At 27.5% G+C, this 23683-nt stretch overlaps 1 protein-coding gene across 2 annotated transcripts in view; it reads left to right on the top strand.

The window, feature by feature from the left end:
• The first annotated feature begins 3584 nt into the window (after window positions 1–3584).
• Window positions 3585–23683, top strand: part of LOC100205360 (DNA polymerase alpha subunit B) — a 35315-nt gene continuing 15216 nt past the window's right edge. For both annotated transcript variants that reach the window (XR_010640878.1, XM_065805880.1), the window contains exons 1-3: window positions 3585–3723; window positions 5223–5350; window positions 17681–17763. Coding sequence is in view for 1 of the 2 variants with exons in the window: in XM_065805880.1 (XP_065661952.1) it covers window positions 3636–3723; window positions 5223–5350; window positions 17681–17763 (299 nt within the window). In the remaining variant the exon portion in view is untranslated. The remainder of the gene's footprint in view (window positions 3724–5222; window positions 5351–17680; window positions 17764–23683) is intronic.

Below are 23683 nucleotides of genomic sequence, written 5' to 3'. Positions count from 1 at the left end.
TACAGAATAAGAAGAAGAGTGTTGTCAATCGAGGACAACTTTTATGCTACGATTGGAAAGGAAGGACTCAATGATCTTAAAGATGTTGCCGGATACACCATAAGAAGAAAGCTTATGGAGAAGACCAGCATGCCAAACTTTATCAAACGCTTTTGCAAAGTCAAGAGCGATGGCCTTAACTTCTCCACCTTCATCTAATGCACGATAAAACCTGTCAGTTATTACTGTTAGCAAATTAGCTGTAGAACGAGAAGATCGAAATCCATATTGATGGTCAGAAAGTAAGTTATTAGATTCAAGATGAGAAATTAAGTGTTTGTTAATTAAAGATTCAAAAACCTTGCTTATGATAGGAAGAAGACTTATGGGACGGTAGTTAGACGAATCAGAGCGCTCCCCAGAATTTTTGAAGATAGGGATAACAGATGCGGCTTTCCAGCAGGCTGGAAAACAAGATAAGCACTTGTTGAATAGTTTTAAGAGTATAGACGACAGCTCCGGAGAACACTTCTGCAAGACAATAACAGGTATGTTGTCTGGGCCACAAGCTGTAGAAGAGTCTAGGCAGGAAATCACTTTAGATACAGATGCTGGAGTGATATGAATGTCAAGCAATGGATCAACCTGTTTGTTGGCATTATTAGGTAGAACGCAATTAGTGGAATCAAGAGATGATATTGATGAAAAGTTTTTAGCAAACAGTTCGGCTTTGTCTTTAGGTGAGGTGACAAAGTCTGAACCATACAAGAGAGGTGGAATTATAGATTTGCCCTTATTATTGATATTATTAAAGATTCTCCAGAAGTCACGAGAGCCTAATTTTTGAGATGAGATACGAGATTTCATGACCTGAGAATAGCGGGTTTTGGCGTTAGACAAAACCTTTTTACAGTTGTTTCTAGCAGTAATAAACAGACGTCTGTTTTCTGGAGAATTGTTTTGCTGATAAATATGGAAGTAATGGTTTCGATTGGCAATCGCAGCAGCACAGTGTGAGGAAAACCATGGAGGAGAGTGAGGCTTGACCTGGAATCGTCGAGAGGGAATAAAAGATTCCATGCCAGCCTGAATCCACGAAGTTATGTAAGAAGCACATTTGTCGACAGGAAGTTCAAAGATTTCTACCCAAGGGCCATCACGAAGAAAATCACGGAAAGAATCCCGGTTAGCTTTACTGTAGTTGTAAGAGGTTCGATAATAGGGGTATTCAGGTGATCAAGAAGAATGAGATATTAGTTTTAAAGAGATCAAACTGTGATCAGAAGCACCTAAGAATTAATGTGGAGAAACTGAGCACTGACTAGGATCAGAAACAAGACATAAGTCGAGTAGAGAAGGTAAATGATTAGGGTTGTCAGGAAAGCGAGTAGGAAAGTTGACTATTTGAGTTAGGGATTGAGAAAGGCAAAAGTTGTGGGCTTTAATGCCTGCAGAGTCACTGACACTAAAGCCAAGCCATTCAGAGTGGTGAGCATTAAAGTCACCGACAACAACTATATTAGCTGATGGATAAAGAGAGAGGGCTTGGTCAATATGATCAGAAATAACATCAAAAAGAGTGCAGTCTTGAGATGAAGGAGAGCGATATAGAACAAAGAGAAAGGCAATAGAGTGAAGTGGTGCTAAACGAAAGCACATAAAAGAATAGTCTGCGGATTCAAACCTAGTTTCACGACAAACAGGTGAATTCTTACGAATGTAAATGCCCAGGCCAAGCATGTGACTATTGGAGTCTTTACGAATCAGAGGAAGATAACCATCAACACTAAGATCACAAGATGAGACAGCCGAACTCAAATTAGTCTCACAAAGAGCAAGTAGGTCTGGTGAACTTTGCAAGAGATAAGACTCAACAGAAGAAAAGTTACTTCGAAGACCACGAATATTAGTGAATGATAGGTTTAGAGAACTTGGTGATGATGATGGTTTTTTGTGTTTTATAGTTTTTGGTACTTTATTCATTATTGAATTAGATTGAAGAACTTGACTCAAAGCATAGATAGTACTCAGAACACCGTTTAATAGCCCAAGCAATTGCCTCATTACTACTAATAAACCCTAAGCCGTAACAAAGGACTCCAAATGTGGCCTCCGCAATGCACACCAAAAGTACAAACAGGGACACCATCCATGCGCAACATGGCACTGTTAATACTTTGATATTTTTCAGCTGTTAATGGAATCAGCCTCTCTGAGAGCTACCACAGAGTTCAAGAAACCTGACTACCAGCCGGCCTCAGAACCATAAAACTGAGTTATAGAGTTGTACCCTCATAAGGAGAAAATAGAATGATTTGCCTAGTCATAAAAACAGTGACACAAGCAAACCCATGCATTGAGTCAAGAAGATCCAGCATTCAACATCCTAAACTGGAAACAATGTATTAAAAATACATCTGCGCCAGCCTAATAGATGACGAAGGGGTGCGAGGCTGGTCAACAGATAGAATCTGTTTACCCCTTAACTTAAGTCAATAAGTCACCTATAGTATGAGGAACGTTTAACACGGCCTACTTTGACTACCCTTGAAATCCGCCACACGCGTATGGACCTTATACAGCATTACAAAATAGTTAATGGAATTAATTCAACCAATTTTGCGGCGCCACAAACTACACCAGCGTATCGAAGATCTAAGTATAGTTTTAGAATAAGGAGCCATGCCTTTAAACTAGCCGTCAAAAAATTTATGCATTTTAGATAAATTCTTGCCGTGAACTGTGTTCACTGTGCATGATTTCAATAAATTTGTTAATAACAAGTATTGATGACTGAATAAATATACAAATACAAAAATATACAAATACAAATATTAGACTTTTTAATTATTTAACTGAGGACAATATACTCTATAATAAACAATTAGGGTTTGAAAAATCACTCAACGGATCATGCAGTAATTGAACTAGTAAATTATATATCCAATGGGTTCAATAATGATTGCCATTCATTAGGATTTTTTATTGATCTGTCAAAAGCATTAGATATAGTTAACCATGACATACTTATAAAGAAACTATAGTTTCTTTATAAGTATTAGAAACTATATTTTAGTATGTCATGGTTAGCTGTATTGAATGCTTTTGAAAGATCAATAAAAACTCCTAATGTATAGCAATCATTATTGAACAAGTTATAAGGTGTTTATTAGTTTCTATTAGCTTTATATACTATGTATTGCTTATTGTTTAATACTCTATAAAGTTCTATTAAACTTTATGCATTATTTAACAATTGCTTACTTATAACGTAAAAGTACAGCTTATGCAGGCTCCGAGATAACGGGATTCTACTGCAATATTAAATGTTTCATGTTTTTTAACGATACTTGTTAACCAAAGTTAACTTAACAAACTCAAACTTTAGATCTAGTGTCTTAGATGTTCTTAAAAGTTATGATATGCACATAAAAAGATTGATAAAATATATTTATCACGAGTGTGATTTTCGATAAAAAAAATGTTTCTGGAGGTTAATGTGCCACAACTTAATCACAACAAATATCAACCCGCCACTGATCGTGGCGGATTGATATTTGTTGTGATAACGACGATATACGTCTTCGTCTCAGTATCGTCGTTAATTTTTATGCTTTTATCGCAGTTGTCGAAAATTTTGTGCGCGAAACATTACAATGGACGAAAATTTAGAAAAAGAGCTAGAATCTGAGTTTGGTGATTTTGGAATTGACATTGAAGGAAATCTAGCTGTATTAGAAAAGTGTACGAGTGTAATTTTAAAAAAAATTTTAGTTATAATTTTTTTAAATTTTTTTAGTCTTATTGTGCTAACTAAATGTGTAAATCAAATAAAATATCCTAAAAATCACCATCGAAGCATCATATTAAAAATATTGTTTGTTTTAATTTTGTACCCATTTATTGACAACTTGATTTTACATTCTTTATTCACTAAGGTTTTTTGTCTTATTTTTTGTTGTTTATTTGCCCAACATGCAACGTTGGATATTTCTATTTTAACTTACTTATAGTAAACAAGAATATCCAGCGTTATAAATGTAACTTAATTTAGTTGAAATAGGGTATTTCTATTTTAACTAAATTAAGTTACATTTCTTAAAATAATTTGTAATAACTAAATTTAGTTTTAATAAATTATTAAAAAGTTTTTAGAGATGTTATTATCTCGATGATGCCCAATCTGAACTTGACTACTAAGTTTGTTCTCATTTATTACTTATTCTTTTTTAATATTTTATAAACTATCTTCCTAAAATTTGTCATGTAAACCAAATTTGTATTCTTTTGAGAAAGTTTCAAATGTTTTATCAAAGAGCAGAGGAATAAAATAAAGCTTTGATATTACCCAACCCTAAATTTGTTACTATCTTTTCTGTGATTTTTTTCTTTTTTGTAACACTTTTATATTTATTCATTTTTAAATAAAAGCTGTTTAAGCTAGCTAATTTATAGCAATTTTACACAACGCTTTCTGCTCATTTGATGTTTTGTGATTAGAAAAGCAATATAAGATTATTTTCTTTGAGGTTCTGTATATTTTATAATCTTTCTTTTCTATTTATAGCCCATCCTAATTCCACTAACATGATTCTATTTTTAACAGGTTTCATTTAGGTATGTCAGCATCCCGTTCTCTCTTCTTTTCTATTTTAGGATTTTTTATTATCTTTGGATTTTTTCATTTCCCTCTCACATGCATACATTAACTGATCCTACTTTAATTCTTACTATTTTTTAATAAACTGACACTCTCACCAGCTAGTTTATGGGTTAGCTGACCAGTGATAATAATAGTTTAAACAATACTTTGTTTGACTTTTTTCAGCATGTTTAGCTTAAACATTTATCTTTATTTTTAGCATGTTAATCTTATAGAGTTGTCTTTGTTTTAACATGTTTATTTATTGGCCCTTTATTTCGTTATAAATATATATCATACACGTTACTTAATTAAAAATTTATTTCATTGAACTTTTATTTATTTTTATAAAATGTCATTTGTCTTTTATTTATATACACATAAATTTAATTTAACTACTCACACATTTTGCTGTTTTTTCATTTAGTTAAATATTTCATTTTAAATCTAGTGGTAAATAAAATATAGAAGTAGAAGGACAGATCTTTTTGTCCAATTCTTTTTTTTTTTAAATAATTTTTTGTATGTCTTTTATGTAAGTATTACTAATCTTTCATGCAATGATAATTTTGTGAACTATTTAATTTTGGGTTTATTATAGTATGTGAGCTTTGTAAAACCTACAAGCTTGAATCTGCTGATATTGTTGCAAGATGGATGAGCTTTGCTGTAAACAAAAATGCAGGTCAAGATATATCTGTTACAGCTTTAGAAGAATTTGAAAGCAAAGTAATTATTATTTTTTGTTTTAAATAAGTTTAATTATTGTTTAAATAGAGAATGATGGACTATCCCCTGCACCTTCTCCATGCCCATGTAAGTCAGTTAACATGGCAAAAGAAAGCTCAAGAAAATAATTGTTTTGTTTTTTTATAAAAAAGATAAATATATTGTTTATTGTGTAGTTATTCTGTTAAATTAAAATACTTATAAAATTTACTTTTTATGATGTATTTTCAATAACTCTACATTTTTTTTACATTTTTTAGCATTGAATATGCAATATTTTTTTATAATATAATTTAATTGTACTTTTATATTTTTAGATAAATGCTAAAAACTCTACTTAAATATGTTGTAACGTTATTATGTATGCAATAGAAAATGAAATTGAACAGTTTTTTCAAACAACCTCAGTTCGTATTATTGTTCTCTTTAATAAATTGAAAATTATTATAAGTTCCACAAACATGAAGCCCTTGAAATTAGGAAAAATGAGGCAGGCAATAAATTGCTAACCTTAAACTGTTAGAGGTCGGCAAAAATAATTTGACACAAAGGGGTTATCATAAAACATAGAAATGAGGTCTGTGATTTTTTGAAGACCTCAAACACTTTTAGGTCAGCAATTAAATTGACATTGGCGAATGCTGACCTTGATTCTGAAGTTCGGACACGAGAACCAATATTATTAAAATATATGCAAATGTATTGCAAAAAAAACATGTGTTCCATTTTTGTGGTTGTTAAGCTCAGATTTTTTGTACTTGATAGATTTAAAATCTTGAACTTTTATAAAATAAGAACTGTTGCATAATAAAGAAAATTTATCTAGGCAATTAAATTGATAATTAGACAATACTTTTTCATGCCTTATGTAGTGTTTATTTCTGTGTTGATATAATTTTTTTTTTATTTGAAAAGCAAATTGTTTAACATACAATTGCATAATTCATCAATAGAAATTAAACATAGTTATTGCTTTAAAAATTTAAATACAAAAAATGTATAATGGATAAATTAATATAATTACTTAAATTAATTTTATTTATTGTAAGCAGTAATAAATACTTATTCATTGAAATTTAAGTAATGTAACTCTTAAACAATTAAAAATCAATTATAATAGACTCATTCATTTAAAGTTTAATTACAATAAAGTTTCTCACTTGGATTTAATTCAATAGGATTTTTAAAATTTTATTTTAGAAAACTTCAAAAATCTTACTGAATGTTTTCTTAGAGAAACAAACTAACTTTAAAAAGTTTATAATTTAAACCCCAATATAGGAGCATTCTACGTCAAGTAAAACCGCCCATCCAACATCACGACTCAGATTTTTATGAAAATTGGCTTACATGTTGGGCATATGGACAGAAGAAAAACATGCAAATTTTTTTGACTTAGTTCAATTATTTTCTGAGCTTAATCATGACCTTTTAAAGTTTTGACCTTTTCACTTGACCTTGGTTATTTAAAATGTCATAACTTTTTTGCTATTATACTTAGAAAGTAGATTTTGGTGTTAAAGGTCATATATATTTTTTTTACACATTGCTTTTTCTATTGTGGATGTCCCATGAAAAAATCTTTTTGGGATTCCCATAAACAGCTTTGGGATTAATATTAAAGTTTAAGTAGGTTCTAAAAATTTAATATTTATCAGCCTCACAAATGCGGTATTTTGAGGTCATTTTCTGTAAATAGCCTACTGTAGATATATATTATTAATTATTTCTTTTTTTCCTTTTATTTTCTAGGTTGTAATTTAATTACTAGTTCTATATATACATACTAAGTCAGTATTAAATTATATGAGGCTTAAAGCTATATATATTTATATTAAAATAATCAATTCATTTCCATTGAAATAGTCGTCAAAAGACAACTTAGGAAGGAGTTTTTACCTACTTTCAAATTAAATTAAGATTAAAAATGGCATTTCAAGCGCAATTAAAAGAGTTAAAGATGAAACAACCCTATTATTATGATCCTTTCCAACACCATGAGAAAAAACAATATAAAACCTTAAGAGTAGTTACTAGTCAGCAGGTAGCATCCACAATAGAAAAAGCAATGTGTAAAAAAAAATTATGACTTTTGACCTTTGCCATCCACCAGGGTACCAAAAATAACCAAATAACCAATAACATTTTTTCTATTGAACTTATCACTTTTTGGTAGAAACAAAGTTGTTCGTCTGTGCAAGAGCTTCTGTTTGCCACTAAAATCAACTTCCTAAGTATAATTCCTTAGCAAAAAAGTTATGACATTTTAAATAACCAAGGTCAAGTGAAAAGGTCATAACTTCGAAAGGTCATATCTCAGAAAATAATTGACCCAAGTCAAAAAAATTTCTTTATGTATATATATATATATATATATATATATATATATATATATATATATATATATATATATATATATATATATATACACACACACAAGGTTTAAACAAACAGCCGCAGTGGTATTAGTGCTAAGTAGCATTGTTGCATCCAAAATTGGTTTTAAGAATGGAATGCACTTTTATAAAATACTTTTCACTGCCACTAATAAAGCTTGAGAAAGAGCTCTTGCAATCTGCCACTTGTTTATTGCATAGGTGCCATTAATATTTTTTGTATGATAAATTTAAATTTAACAATTTGTTTGAAACTATTTTTCCATGTCTTTCTAAAAAAATTTTGAAAGATATTTATTTAAGTTACTTTAAATTATGAATAAGTTAAATTAAATCTTCCGTTGCAATGGAATGATTTAAATACTTCATTTTTTTTGTTTCTATTTGTACAAAAAATTGCTTAAAGCTTTTTTTTTAACTTGACCAACTGAAATGATTAAAAATTACTATTTTAAATAGACTACAGAATTTTTTTAAAACAACTTTTTTTGTGCAACTTTTAGGAGAAAAAAAAAGTTTACACAAATTAGAAATAATTTATATAACACTTTTTAACAATTTAAATAAAATTTGTTCATTTATTAAACAATCATTAGAAGTAATTTGTAATAGCGTTTTGCATAACTTGAACAAAACATTTCAAAAGATATATTTTTAAGTAGTTTATTTTATTTAGTGCATATTTTTTTTTTGCAAGGAATGTTTTCTTTTTTCATTATTATTATTTTTTTAATTTTCTTCCTAGTTTAGCCAGCATCTATTTTTTAAGCGCATTTAAAAATCTTCTAAAGATCTAAACAGGTCGTGGTCAAGTTGTCAAAAAATAAAATCTGTCCAAGCCTGATTATAGAATTTTTAGAAAAGATAAAGAGAAGCAACATTACGACGGTGTGATTCTGTTTGGAGGTTGGCTACAAGAGCAGGTCCAACTATGTTTACAATGCGTTTTTGCACCTTGTCTAAAAGAGAAAGGGCATCATTGAAAGATCCGCCCCAGATACGGCAACAGTATTCCATACAAGGACGGATTTGAGTTTTATAGAGATAAAGAATAGAATCTGGAGTAGGAAAGTGTCGAGCATGATAAAGAGATGCAACCTTAGCAGATGCTAATTTTGCAATGGATTTGATATGGTTTCCAAGAAAGATCAGAAGTAATCCTAGAAGATGAAGGGTAGATGACTCATCGAGCACATTACTATTCATAAATATAGGAAGATCTAAATTATTGCGATAATGATTGGCTGAAAAAAATTGGATTTTATCTGAATTAAAGTTCACCAGACATTGTAAGTCCCATGCAAACTGAACCATACAAGGTGGAATAACAGATTTGCCCTTATTATTGACACTGTTAAAAATTCCCCAGAAGTCATGAAAGCCTAATTTTTGAGATGAAATACGAGATTTTGTGACATAGTAAACAGTTTTGCAATAGTAAACAGACGTCTACTTTCTGGAGAATTGTTTTGCTGATAGATGTGGAAGTAATGGTTTCGATTAGAAATTGCAGCAGCGCAATGTGAGAAAAACTACGGAAAAGAGTGAGGCTTGACTTGGAATCGTTGAGAGGGAGAAAAAGGTGCTATGCCAGTCTAAATCCAAGAAGTTATGTAAGAAGCACATTTATCAGCAGGAAGACAAAAGAAGCACCTAAGGGTGAATGTAGAGAGACTGAGCACTGATTAGGATCAGAAACAAGACATAAGTCGAGTAGAGAAGGTAAATGATTTCTTTGTTATCTGGAAAGCAAGTTGGAAAGTTGACAATTTGGGTTAGAGATTGAGAAAGGCAAAAGTTGTGGGCCTTTATGCCTGCTGAGTCACTGACACTAGTGCCAAGCCATCCAGTGTGATGAGTATTTAAGTCACCGACAACAACAATATTGGTTGATGGTTAAGGAATGAGAGCTTTGTCAATTTGATTAGAAATAACATCGAATAAAGTGCTGTCTTGAGATGAAGGAGAGCAATATAGAACAAAGAGAGTGATAGACTGAAGTGGTGCTAAATGAAAACACATAAAAGAATAGTCTGGATTCAAACCTAGTTTCTCAATAAATTAGTGAATTCTTACAAATGATGACGATGGTTTTTTGTGTTTTTTATAGTTTTTGTTACTTTGGTTATTTTTAAATTTGTTAAAGAACTTGACTCAAAGCATTGAAAGTACTCAGTGCACTATTTAATAGTCCAAGTAATTGGTTCATTACTATTAATAAACCCTAAGCCGTAACAAAGGGCTCCATTTTTTATCATTTTGATCCATTGTCATATTATTTCATTATCATGGTCAGGCTATGTGATAAAAATCTGGACATGAAAAGCCGTATTTGTTAATGATTATGTTGCAGTTATGTGAAACAAAAAAAATTTAAAGCTTTACAATTTCTTTCTAATGTCAAAGCTTTTAGTAAGTCAAATCTTGATGCCAAAAATATCAACTATTTCTTTTTCATGACTCTTTATTTTTCTTTTTCTTTTTTTTTATGTTAATTCACTTCCCCAAGGCTGAGAAGGCCACTACAGACAAGGAGCTACTTAATTGTGGATTAACCCTCTCTCAACTCTATAACTCCAAAACACAAACCTTGAGGAATAAGACTGCTGCATGGAGAAACAAGTTGAGCACGGTACTTCCAGGGATGTGGTGGAGATCGAACTCAGAACCTCTTGCTAATGAAGCGAGTGCTCTACCACTACAGCACTACCGCATTGAAGTTGTAATTTAGCCTACACTTAACATTAAGTTGTAATTTAGCATACCACTGCACCATTATTGCATCTAAGTTGCAATTTAGCAAAGAGAAGTAGTAAAAAGATGAATGTTGTTTTTGATATTTAAGAACTCAATATTAAAGTTGCCAAAGAAAAAACAGATAACAGTTTTAAGTACATAATTTTTGACAAACAAATTTAGGAAAGTATTATACTTTCCAAAATTTATTTGTCAAAAATTATATTCCTCAAAAGTTATTAGGGTTTTAAAACCAAGAAGTTTATTAAAAGTTGTACCAGTAGAAATGTTTTTTTATTTTTCCTTAAAAAATTGTAACTTTTTTAATTAAAAGTTTTTTGTTTTTTTTGTGAAAAAAAGTTTTTTTAATTAAGTGCTAAGTGCAAAACTTATACTCTTTTTCTTATTCTCTTTATATAAAATTTTTTGTTAATTCTTTAACTTAAAATGTTTGGAATTTATTTTCTATATTGATTAAAATTAGGTTGAATAAAATTTTGTGCTTTAGCAAGACAAAGTGTATTTAGGAAACCATAAATGTAAGAAACGTAGCAAAATAAATATTGAAATTGATGGGTAAAACTATTCCCACGATAAATCTTTTAATTTTTTTTTTTTGCATCAAAACTTACTAGTTTTTTTCAATAAGTTTGCTTTTTGAATTTTAATTTTTCTTTTCAGTTTCTTCAATAATATAAAGGTTTAAAGTTTAGCTCCACTTGTCATAATTCAAAATAAAATTCAAGACAAATTATTTTTAGACAGAAACTTTTATTTAACTTTATATTATTATCCTAAGATGTAAACAAGTTTTAAAGTAATATTACACACACACAAAAAAAAAAAATGATATCATTTTAAAATAATGCAATATATAAAATTGTGTATAACTATAAAACAACATTGTTTTACTTTTATAATCATTTAGAAAAATAATGATAGCAATAAAAATAATAAAATAACAAGATTATTAATAACAAGAGTAATCAATATATTTGTAATGATAGTTTATTTAAAAAATTAATGAATAAAAAAATAATATATTATGATAATATATATATATATATATATATATATATATATATATATATATATATATATATATATATATATATATATATATATATATATCTATATGTATATATATGTATGCGTGTGTGTGTGTGTATATATATACACACGCAGTAGAATCCCGTTAACTCGGACTTTGAATGGGTATATATATTTTGTCTGATTTAATGAATGTCTGAGTTAAGCGAAGCTTTCGGTATGTATAAAAGTCCGACTTATCCAGGCTCCAAGTTAACGAAATCCTACTGTATATATATGTATACTGTGTATATGATAGTGTAATACAATAATGTCTACAGTAATTATAAGTATAATAATAACTTATAATAACAAATTAATGATTAACAAGTATGGTGTCGCTTATACAGAAGTCTGGTCAAACAAGTCACAACAATTATTAAATATAATATGACTAATAATAAGCATTATTGATATAAAATATATACATTAAAAAAATGTAGCAATCATAGTTTGTAGATGATAGTAAAAGAATGAATTTTTAATTCTTTTAAATTGATTTTGTTTGAGATATTAGTAAATAAGAATAAAGGTGTTCGAAATTGTAGTTTTTTTGCTCATTTACAATCCATTCAAGGTTCTTGTTTCATTCATAGATGAACTGCATTTAACAATATAACAAGTAAAATTAATTTAACAATTCATAGGCGTGTCCAGACCTTATTCCCAGGCCGTGCACAACAGTAGCATATTCAGGGGGAGTAGGTTCCTGCACCCCATCACCCCCTAAAAAAAATTAGATTTCGGTTTTGGGATATGACCCCAAATTTTTTAATAAGCTTTATCATTATTATCTAATAATAATTAAGTCAGTTTTCCTTTTTTATTAGGAATAAAAAACAATATTTCTTATATTAGATAAATAGTTAACAATATGAAATTTTTATAATTACAAATGGTCGTAATATATATTATAATGGTCGTAATATAAATTATAATATATATTATAATATATATTATAATTCTAAATGTCATTTTGTTGGTATCATCACTTTAAATTTCTTTGATAACTTCATCATAATTAATATCTGTTGTCATCTGTTGTTCTATGAATAGAAACATTAAAGTGTCAAGTCTTTTTAGAGTCATAGTGCTGCGAAGTTTTGTTTTTACTTGTTTGTTACCGGAATAGTGGTAAAAAGTACTATGGCTTTATAGAAGTGAAGAAAAAATGCAAGTTCTAATATTTGAATTTAGAAAATCAATTGATTGATGAAGTATTTTAGAAGTGGTTCCAGATGGTATATTAGGTATACTTTTAAGTAACATAATTTCAACTTGAATTTGCTCACTATTAATTCCAAATACATTATTCAAATACAATAAATCTTCTTGAGATGGCTCAAGTTTTAATATATTTGTAACAGCAAGTATAAGTTGTAATGTTTCCTGATTGAAACAATTATTTAAACCATTTAACAAGTCATCTGAAACAACATTAAAACTCGTAACTTTCATTTCTTCTTTCATACATGACAAATATTGATTTTCTGATGCTTGATCAATTTTAAACGAAATTTTTCTTTTTTTTACTTGAGAAATGATCACTCCAGTTTCTGTACAACACTCAACTGTCTGATTATAAATTTTTTTAAATAAGTTATCATCTGATCTTAATTGAGATATGCTCAGTTTTAGTGATTTGATCATATTTAAAGAATTTAATCGAACTAAATCCTCAGCCTGGAGATACGAATTAACTTTAACAATGAGTAATAAAAGAGGATGTAGCATATTAAGTGCAAAAATGAATTCAATTGTTTGTAATTGCATCAGTAAACCTCTTGACTTTAATCTAGCATCTGGAATTTTAGTTGTGTCGCAGATCTTTTGGATTGCAGAGATAATGGCCAAATAATCATTTTTTACTGCGGCTATATTCTGACCAAGGAAATTCTTCATAATAATGTTGGTGGAAAGAATGGTCTTTATTTTCAAAGGTTGTTCTTGGAAAAATTTGTAATTTAGGTTGAAATGGACCACGGTTTACTCTTCATAATATTGTTGGTGGAAAGAATGGTTTTTATTTCCAAAGGTTTTTCTTGGAAAAATTTGTAATTTAGGTTGAAATGGACCACAGTTTACTCTTCCTTTAAGTTCAAGGCCATTATTAGGTAAGTTAGTAACAGGATCATCATGATGAGGCAAATTTTTTACTGAAATGTATACATAGTTAATGTATTATTTTAATTATCAAATAAATTGAATACAAATGGTTTATCTAAACCTCAACTTCTAGGTAAAGCTATAATATATAACTAAACTCAAAAATGCATGCAACAGCAAATTAAAAACATAAATAATTTGTACCTCAAAAAATGGTTTTATAATAAATGCTTATTATCACAGGCATTTATTATAAAACCATATTTTCTTTAGACATTTTCAGGCTTCGGCAGGAGTAAAAACTGCACGGGCTATGAAAAGCCCGTCACAAATAGACTTTGCGGGCTAGGAGGGCCGCCCGTCTCGATGATCTCGCACAGGCTTTTACAACTTTAAATTTTTTTTTTTTTTAAAGTTTATAAATTTATCTTCTATTTTTGAATGAAAATGTCATTGAATATGAAATATTTTGTGAATTGAACTAAAATAATAACTTAGAGAGCCAATTGTTTGAGAGCTAATTAGAAAAAAATCTTTTATTAATAAAAGTAAATGAGTTGGATAGTTTTCAAGTTTCAATAATTGTTTTTCAAAGTTTTTTATTTGCTCAGAGCTATTTTTGTTTCACGCGGGTTAGTTGTTTTATGGTTGCTTTTATTTAGATTTGTTATTTGAGTGAACTTTATTTAGTTTCATGTTCATTTTTTTTTCTTTATTCCAGATATAGGCAAACCAATAAACTTGAAAACGACGGAAAAAATCATAGAAACAACCATGGCGTTTCATCACGTTTCCTTATTTAAGCATCCTGACGTGTTTTTTTACCAAAGTCTATTTTAGTATATTATTAGTATATTTTTTTACCAAAGTTTATTTTAGTATATTTTAGTATATCGTGCTTCTTTAGTTCCTTCGTTTCTAGTGAATAAAAATCTTATAGAATGATAAAATTTTCAAAATCTAACTGCGACTTTTTTAAGCTATAGCCACAAATAGTTTGAAATCTTTTTTTTTTAAACCTTAAATGAATGAGTTCGATAGTTTAAGAATTGTTTGGTAACTAATGTTAATGTTTTAATTCAATTGTTTATATACTTATGCATTCTATTGGGCGTGAAAACTAAAAACTCACTTAAACTGTTTATAATTTGTTTTATAATTTTTATAACTTCGCTTTACCTAAGCCTATCCTGATCGGAAATAGTTAATCTGATACGTAAATAAAAAAATTTGAAATCAAATTTCTCTAAATAAAATTAATAAAAAGTTTTTATTTAGAAGTACTATTAATTTTTTAAGATACCGGGCTTCCATTACTTCTTATACAATATAAACATGTATTAAATAATTCTTATACAATATAAGCATGTATTATATACAATATAAGCATTATTCTTTTTTATACTGAATGCAAACTTTACACCATATCTTCACAACAAAAATTGTTCCATTCTCCACCTCGGTTTCTTTTCCACAGACTCCATCTTTACCCCAACTTAAAAATGTTGTTAGTGTAACTCTTCTACCAGAAGATGCCATTACTATCTTTACTGAAAAACTCGAAAACTTGAATGACTGGATAACTTGAATAACTTGATAACTACAAAGCAGACACACTATTTATATTATTCTATAAAAATTGATTAGCCGTCTGTTGATTTTTAATGAGATATTTCATTTTTAATAACGAGTTATACAATTGCATATTAAATAAGCTGCCGTCTCGTTAAGAAAAACCATTAAGTTAACGCGGAAGTTAACAGGGAAATAATTTAAATGTCTTTAAAGTAAGACAAACTAGTTTATCGAAAAAAAGATCACATGGATAATTTTTTTATTATTGTTATTATTATAAATACCAAAAACCCAAAATAAAATCTTAATTCTTGTGCATCAAATGCGTATATTTCCCTTTTTTAATCAAATAATTATTAAATTTATAACATAATACGGTAACTCGATATTATATCGATTCGATATTATACTCGATATAATACGGTAATTCGATATTATATCAATCAGTTATCGTCGTTTGAAAAACTGTATGATTTAGTTATATTATTTAAATTGTTTAAATTTTACATTTGAATATAAAAAATTATAACATGGATTTTGCTATCCATATTAAAATTATGTCATAAGAGAAGTTTTAAAAGAGTACATAAATAAAAAAACATCATAAAATTCACCTTATTTTTTACCCAAAATTTATTTTTGAGACAGGCTTTTTTGGCTTGTCTAAACTGACTTAGACGGGTGCAGAGACGGGCATGGGCCATAGCCCGCCATTCCTGCCGAAGCCTGCATTTTTATAAGTAATTTTATTTTACCTGGATGCTCATAAATAGACATTGGTATGGAACATTCTGGCTCTTGCTGAATTACTTTAACATTGATCGATTCTAAAAAAAAAAAATTGAAATTTTAGACAACAAATAATGTTGTTACTCACATATAAATATATGTTAGAATAATGTATCATGCATGTATACTTGATTGCTCATTAGTAGACACTGACGTGGAACATTCTGGCTCTTGCTGAAATACGTTAACATCGGTCAATCCTAAAATAATAATTACATTTCTAAAACATTTTCAACAGTTATAATAAATTACTTAATTAAAATAGGTAATTTATTTACCATTATTGGAATTAGAACTTGTAGATTTTTAAAAAAAATCTAGAATTGTTTCATTACTCATTTTGTTTTTGTTGTATCACAATTCACAAAATAAATACTCATTAAACAATGCACAATAAACGTGAGTCCGCTGTTCGCAGGTGTTTCATTATTTATCAAATGATAAAAATGTTATCACAGTTCTAACATAAATGGTGGAGAATCTGTTGTTTGTCATTATATCGTGAATAATAATGTACAAAAACTACACTAACAATTAGTACCACACTACCACACATAGATGAATGACTTCTTTTTTCAATGCCCCAAATATTTATTTTTTAACTAAATCGAAAATCGACAGTATAAGGGTTTCTTTTCTTTTTTTTTTATCATGTGGTTTGTTTGCTGCGTATGATCTAAATGTGGTTTGTTTGCTGTGTTTGATCTAAACAATGTCAATGATTGGTTACCAACAATTTTTTTTACCCATATATTATGTCACGTGATTTGATTAAAGGTTTATGATTAGTAAGTTGTTTTAAACACTCAAGTTTAACTCATAATAAAATTAAGCAAACATTCTCTTCAAAAAATATCTAATTATATAATTTAAAAAAAATAATGATACAAACAAGTAAGTAAATAATAAACAAAGACTTTCTATCGAAGAAAGGCTTTAATATTTAAGTACTATATTTAGTTAATTTTTTAGTTGGTTTTAAGTTATATTTTAAGTACTATATTTCTTCGGTTAGATATCTTGAACTAATTATTAAAAAATATTTTAAAATATAAATGTAAAAATACTTATGTAACTAAATAATAAAAAAGGTTTTTTATATCTAAGACTTTTTTTCCCAAAGTTCTGTTCGGTAATTTTTTCGTGCTTTTAACTCTCTAAAAATCTCCGTGTCAAAAAACGCAGGAAGAGTCACTAACAGCGCTACTAATAACACTATTAAGTAGCGTATTATTATATAAAGATCGCTATAGCAATTTAGAAAGTTAAATCGCTATAGCAATTTAGAAAGTTAGATCAAATTTCACAGGTCATGCCTGTGCATGACCTGCGAAATTTGATCTAACTTTCTAAATTGACAGGCAAGACCCATAGACACATCTATGTAACATTTTAATAGTGTGTTTACATTTAAAGTGTACTTCTCTTTTTTTCACCTTAACTTTAATTTTAAAAACTTCAAAATCAAATAATAAATATTTACTTTGTATGTGTTGTGGTTAAGTGTACTGTATACTGTGTATACAGATACTGTGTGTATTGATTTTGTCAAGTATCAGGACACTGTGTATATATTAAAGTGAATTTTGAACTTTTTACCATAGCTCCTATTTGACACATTTAAATATATTTTTTTTAGAAATTGCTAATATCTAAGACACCATCAGCGAAGAAATCATTGTACCAATCTAATGTGTATAACATTTCAACAATAAATAAACTGTATTTTTTTTTTTATTTTTTTTTTGTTTTTGTTATTTTATAAATTATTGTTTATGTATATATTGTAGGTTCATCAGGAAGAATATCAAAAAATTCAAATTATAGAAAAAATATTTCACAGGAAGTTTAGAATTGTTATAATTAATTTTATAATAACTTTAGTTATTTGCAACCAGGAAGTTACATTAGATACATAAGTTTTTCATAAAACTAATAGTGAAAAGAATTCTTTAGAATTAGAAATATTTTAGTTTGGCCATTTGTTTTTATAATTTTATAAAGAAAATTATAAATTATTGTATATATATTTAAATTACCCCCCTAAAATTTTAAAACAAATTACTATTTCAATTAACAATAGACTAAATCAAAACTCTTCTAAAAAAAATATTTTTCATCAGAACTTTTCCAAATGTGTATAGATGGTCTTAAAAAATCAAATTTAAATATTTAGAAACAAAAGTTACAAAAAAGCAAAATAGAAATAGAAGTATAATATGGTTCAACCCACTTTTTTTCACTTCAAAAATGTTCCAACAAATATTAGAAAAATGTTATATATGTATTAGTTATTAAAATTAATAGATAAACATTTCCCTATCTTCTAATAAATTGCATAAAATAGAAATACTATGAAAGTAAGTTGCAGCTGTACAAAAAATATCAAAATAATACTACAAATATCGAAATAATACTGTTGAATTCATTAATAAAAATTAATTTCTTTAAAAAAAAATACTGGAAATAATAATTGCAAAAATTATTACCCTATGAATAAAAAATGTTTATCAAAAATTATTGTATACAAATGTATTGTTTCCTCACAAAATAACCCTGCTAAACAATATATTGGCTTAACCAAGGGAAAATGGAAAAAATATTATTCCAACTACAAATAATCTTTTAAACATAAAAAATGCTAAAAAAAAAACTATGCTGTAAAAATATATTTGACAACTAAAAGAAAAATATTAATTTTAAATTAAGCTAGTTTATTTTAAAAAATGCACCTGCCTATAGTAATATTTCCAAAAAGTGTATCCTATGTTTAAAAAAAATATTTGAAACTATTACCCATTTAGGTTGAGTAAATTTTCTTGGATAGGACCAAGAAAATTTAACAAAAAAACTGAATTGGTTTTTAAATGCAGATATGAAAATAAGTACCTTGATTAAAATTATAAGTACCTTAATTAAAATTATAAAAACAAATGACATTACTGATATTATTCCAATTTCAAGTAATGATTTTCCCAATTAATTTGTTGAAAAAATAATGTAGAAAATTAAACTAAACCTAAAGCAAATTGAACTTCCTAAATAGTTATAAAATTAATTAATCCCCAACTTCCTGTGAAATATTTTTCCTTTACTTTGAATTTTTTGATATTTAGACATTTTTCATAATAAACCTAAAGAAAGAGAAACACTCTGAAAAAATTAGATAAATATTTTTATTAGTTTATTATTGCTCTGCTCTTTAATAACATCGAGCACTCTTTTTGTAGAATACACATTTATACATAATGATCAAATAGTACTATTTGTTCAACGAATAGTACTATTTGTTCAACGAATAGTACTATTTGTTCAACGAATAGTACTATTTGTTCGACGAATAGTACTATTTGTTCAACAGATAGTACTATTTGTTCAACGAATAGTACTATTTGTTCAACAGATAGTACTATTTGTTCAACGAATAGTACTATTCACTTAACGAATAGTACTTTTCTTTTAATTGATAGTATTATTCATTGAAAGAATAGCTATTTGCTATACATTTAATGAAAACACTATTCGTTGGTGCTTATATCAGGAGCTATTCTAGACAGCGTTAAATATTAGTTTAGGCAAGTTTTAAACTCTTGCAAAGAGTTTAAAACTTGTTTAAAAGCAAGCAAGTCTGGTGAACTTTGCAAGAAGGTGGTCTTGCAAAGTTCACCAGACTTGCTTGCTTTTTGTGAGATTAATTTAAATTTAAGTTCATTAATTTAAAGTTTGAGAATCAATGATTTCAATGATTTGTCACTCTCCCACTTGTTATTATAGATATTTGTGTAATTATAGATATTTTATTTTAGCCTTAAGTTTCATAAAACACATGAAGAAATGTCATGCAATTGCCATCTGTGATAGATGCACTTATGTTGAGTGTTTATTTAATCAGTTAGGTAAATCTGTGCATCTAAGCAAGTTAAGGATTTTTCTGTCTTGTTGGAATATCTTAAATTCAAAATTTTTCTTTCAAAATAAATTAACAGGTCAGAGTTTTAATAAGCCGAATGTATGCAGAAAAAGTGTACATACTTAGAGCTTATTAGAACCCTCTTTTTTTTTTTTTTTTTGTTGCTCTAAAAGCAATTTTTAGATAAATTATTTTTCTGCCATGTATTAAAAAATATTGAAGTAAATAAGTATAGAAAAGGTCGAATGAAAAAGATTTGCATAAAATTTAAAAAATGCTTTTATTTTTGCTAAACATCATTTGTACATGTGTGCAAGTAATTTTTTCTTATTTGTACTTATTTAAACATAAGTTACTTGCTGTCATGACTCGTAAAATACAGGTCTTGGTACATCTATTCCATACTGACCTTTTCTATACTTATTTCGTACTTCAATATTTTTTTGTAAGCTGTAAAAAAATAACTATATACATATTGAAAAACTGTTTTTGTTTACTTTTTAAAAAATATACTTTTGAAAAAAAAAAATTCTTTTATAATTAATTTAAAAAAACTTTAAAAGTTTTCGGTAGATGTTGCGCGTATCGCCATTTATCAACGCATTGGATATTAGTACTAGTCTAACAAAGTTGAGGCTCTTCAACCACTTTAGCATATTATAATATCATTTTTTAACACTGTTTAATAGACAAAAACAAAAAATTAAGGAGATTTGCTGGAATGAAATTTTCAAGCAAAAGTTAATCTGTAAAATTTGGTATAATTTTTAAAAATTTACATATCTTGAAGTTTACATGTTAGATATTTCGTTCACATAGATAAAATACGAATCATTACGGATTGTGGTTTCAAAAAAATGCCTAATAGCTTTGTAAAATTAAAGATATTTTTATTTACGCATTTATTAACAAAACATAACAATTTTCAATAGTTTTCAATTGTATGTCTATATCGAACAAACACCTCATCTAATTAATCTAAAAAAAGTAATCGAATAAAAAAAAAGGAAAAAATACACCACATGTATTAACTGGAAATCAATATATTTATACATAATAACAAAACAAAATATATAAAGAAAAGTACATATTTACAAAAAAAAAGTTTAACAAAATTTTTCAATTGGTAGTTTAACCAACTACAAAAATACTAATTATAGATGCAGCATATTTTTCCCACCACTGTCCCTCCTTATACTTTACTTTCTACAAGATCCACACTCACTATATTAGAAGAAGAAGAAAAAAATGGGGGGGAGGGGCAATCTTTTGCCCTAAAATTAAGCCCACACCTTATGAGATGTAGGCTCTCTATTTGTTCTGCAATATGCTTAAAAATCATTGTAAGATATATCTAAAATAAAAAATTATTACATGATAAAAGAAGTTAAAACATATTAGCACTACAAATCAATTTACCTGTTGCTGATGTTTTATCCAGAGCTGTTAAAAATAGTCAAAATCTGAAAGGAAAGGCATTTTCACAAAGTCAATTTCACAAAATAACAAAAACATAAAAGCTATCAGTGCAAACAAATTTTTTGTAATTTGATTAAAAAATGAAATTATTCTTACTTTAACTGCGACAAAGTAATTTCTTTTTAAACTATTAGCTAATAATCAACATAGTAAAGTTTAAATAATTAAAGTTTACTAAGTTAAAACCATATTTTAACAGTAGATAAAGTAAACTTATGGTCGTTGGTAGAGCACCAAAGTAAAACCAAAGAAATAAAATAATAACTAAATTTAAAATATTTCTAGTTAAACATGAAAAATAACTCTACCATCATGAATAATAGTTAAATATGAAAAATAACTCTACCATCATGACATACCATTACTAGTTTTATTATTACTACATGAAAAATATCTCTACCATCATGAAAAATATGTCTACCATTATGAGATAATAAAGGTAAAATTATAAAAACAAACAACTACAAGAAAAAAATGTTTCTTTTTATTAAAAATAAGCTCCTTTTATTTAGAAAAAAATAACAGATAAGGACACATCGATGAACAGATGAGCACATATTAGTACATTTGTGAAAGATTTTTAAGATCTTTCACAATGTACTAATTAGATACCCTCTGTTTCAGTGATTATTGTTGATTATTATAAAAATTATTAACTGCAATTTAAAGTATTCACGAAATCTATTATTTAAAATAATTATTTAAAACCAACAAAAAATAAAAAGCAACTTACTTATATTTAAAATAAGGTTGTCTTTTCCTTGAATAAATTTAATAGCCTGTCAAGATTCAATACAACACCTGCAAAACAGAATATTTCATTAAGTAAAACATTAAAAAATTAAAGTTAAGTAACTTTAAAAACAGAATAAAAAATACATACTATATATTTAAGTATATTCAATAATTATATCATTTGTGACAATGATAATAGAAGATCCGATATTATTTCAAGAATACACAAAACTTATTGTGTGCACATCTACAATACCTTGTGCACTTCATCCTTGTTCAGAGCATTTGAGTTGACTCTTCCAATATTATGCAGATTATAATACTATTTTGATGGTTATCTAAATTCTGTCATTGTTGCGCACTTGGTTTAGAATGTTTACCGAGGGCGTAATAAAGGAGCTATAACACTTTAAATTTTTTTCATTATTTTAATATTAAATAATGTTAACTTTTTGTTATTTTTAAAAATAATAAATTTAATTAAACAATTCATTTTAAATATAAAATTAAAATTTTACATTTTCATGTTCTTAATAAAGCATATTGTTTAAACCCCCTTACTGTGATTTAAAAAAGTTTAGGTCACCGTATGGCAAGTTCAAATCATCACCTTGCTTTTTTTTTAACTTTTTTTATATTTAAAATGCAAAATGAAACAAATTTATTGCTCTCTTTTTAAAGGTTTTTATAATGTAATTTAAAATAATTTAAAAAAATGAAAAAAATAAAAAGTTCCAATGTTAAGATTTGAACCTGAGCACTCTGCTTCAGGATGATGACGCGCTAACTGCTCGGCCACACAGGCTTATATGCTAAGGAAATTTTATAATTATTAAACAGACAAAAGATTTAATTAACCGCTAGAGATCAAAATGCAATGTTGCAATGCAAGTAAAACTGCGAAACCTGATACCACATAATATAATATTTAAAATTATATAATAAAAATATACATTTGCATACACTTTCGTTCACATATTCTTATAAAACAAAGTGCTACAACTCTTTCTCACTATTATCTCAGTTGTAATGGCTGCCAAGAGTTCTGTGTCAAACACGCTCGAAAGGGAACTACTAACACTCTTATTAAGTTCAGCAATATTATATAGATTTTGAATATTTCACCTAAAAATCTTGTGTAATTTAATTTAATAGTTATTTTATATAAATTAATTTATAAAGCTTATTTAAATAAATATTAAAATACTTTTCTTTTCTTTAAAATATTTTTTTAAATTTAAATTTGATGTATATACACTAAAAAAACATATGACTAAAAAAAGTTTTGCAAAATTTTTATCTCCTGTGGTTGCAAATGATGAACTTTTGTAACCTAATTATTTAAAAATTACTTTTAGAGCTGGTTTTAAAAAAAAATTCCTGCATCAAGACAACCAATGGCATGGTGGGTATCTTATTTTAAAGTTCTTTTGAGGTATAAAATTTCACTTCTTTTGAGGTCCAAAAATCATTTTGAACCTCAAAAGAAGTGAAATTTTATATAGGTTGCATAAATAA

Source organism: Hydra vulgaris, chromosome 09, assembly GCF_038396675.1.
Source record: "Hydra vulgaris chromosome 09, alternate assembly HydraT2T_AEP".
Classification (NCBI taxonomy): Eukaryota; Metazoa; Cnidaria; class Hydrozoa; order Anthoathecata; family Hydridae; genus Hydra; species Hydra vulgaris.
Note: the sequence above shows the minus strand (reverse complement) of the source record. Positions and strands in the feature narration are given on the sequence as shown.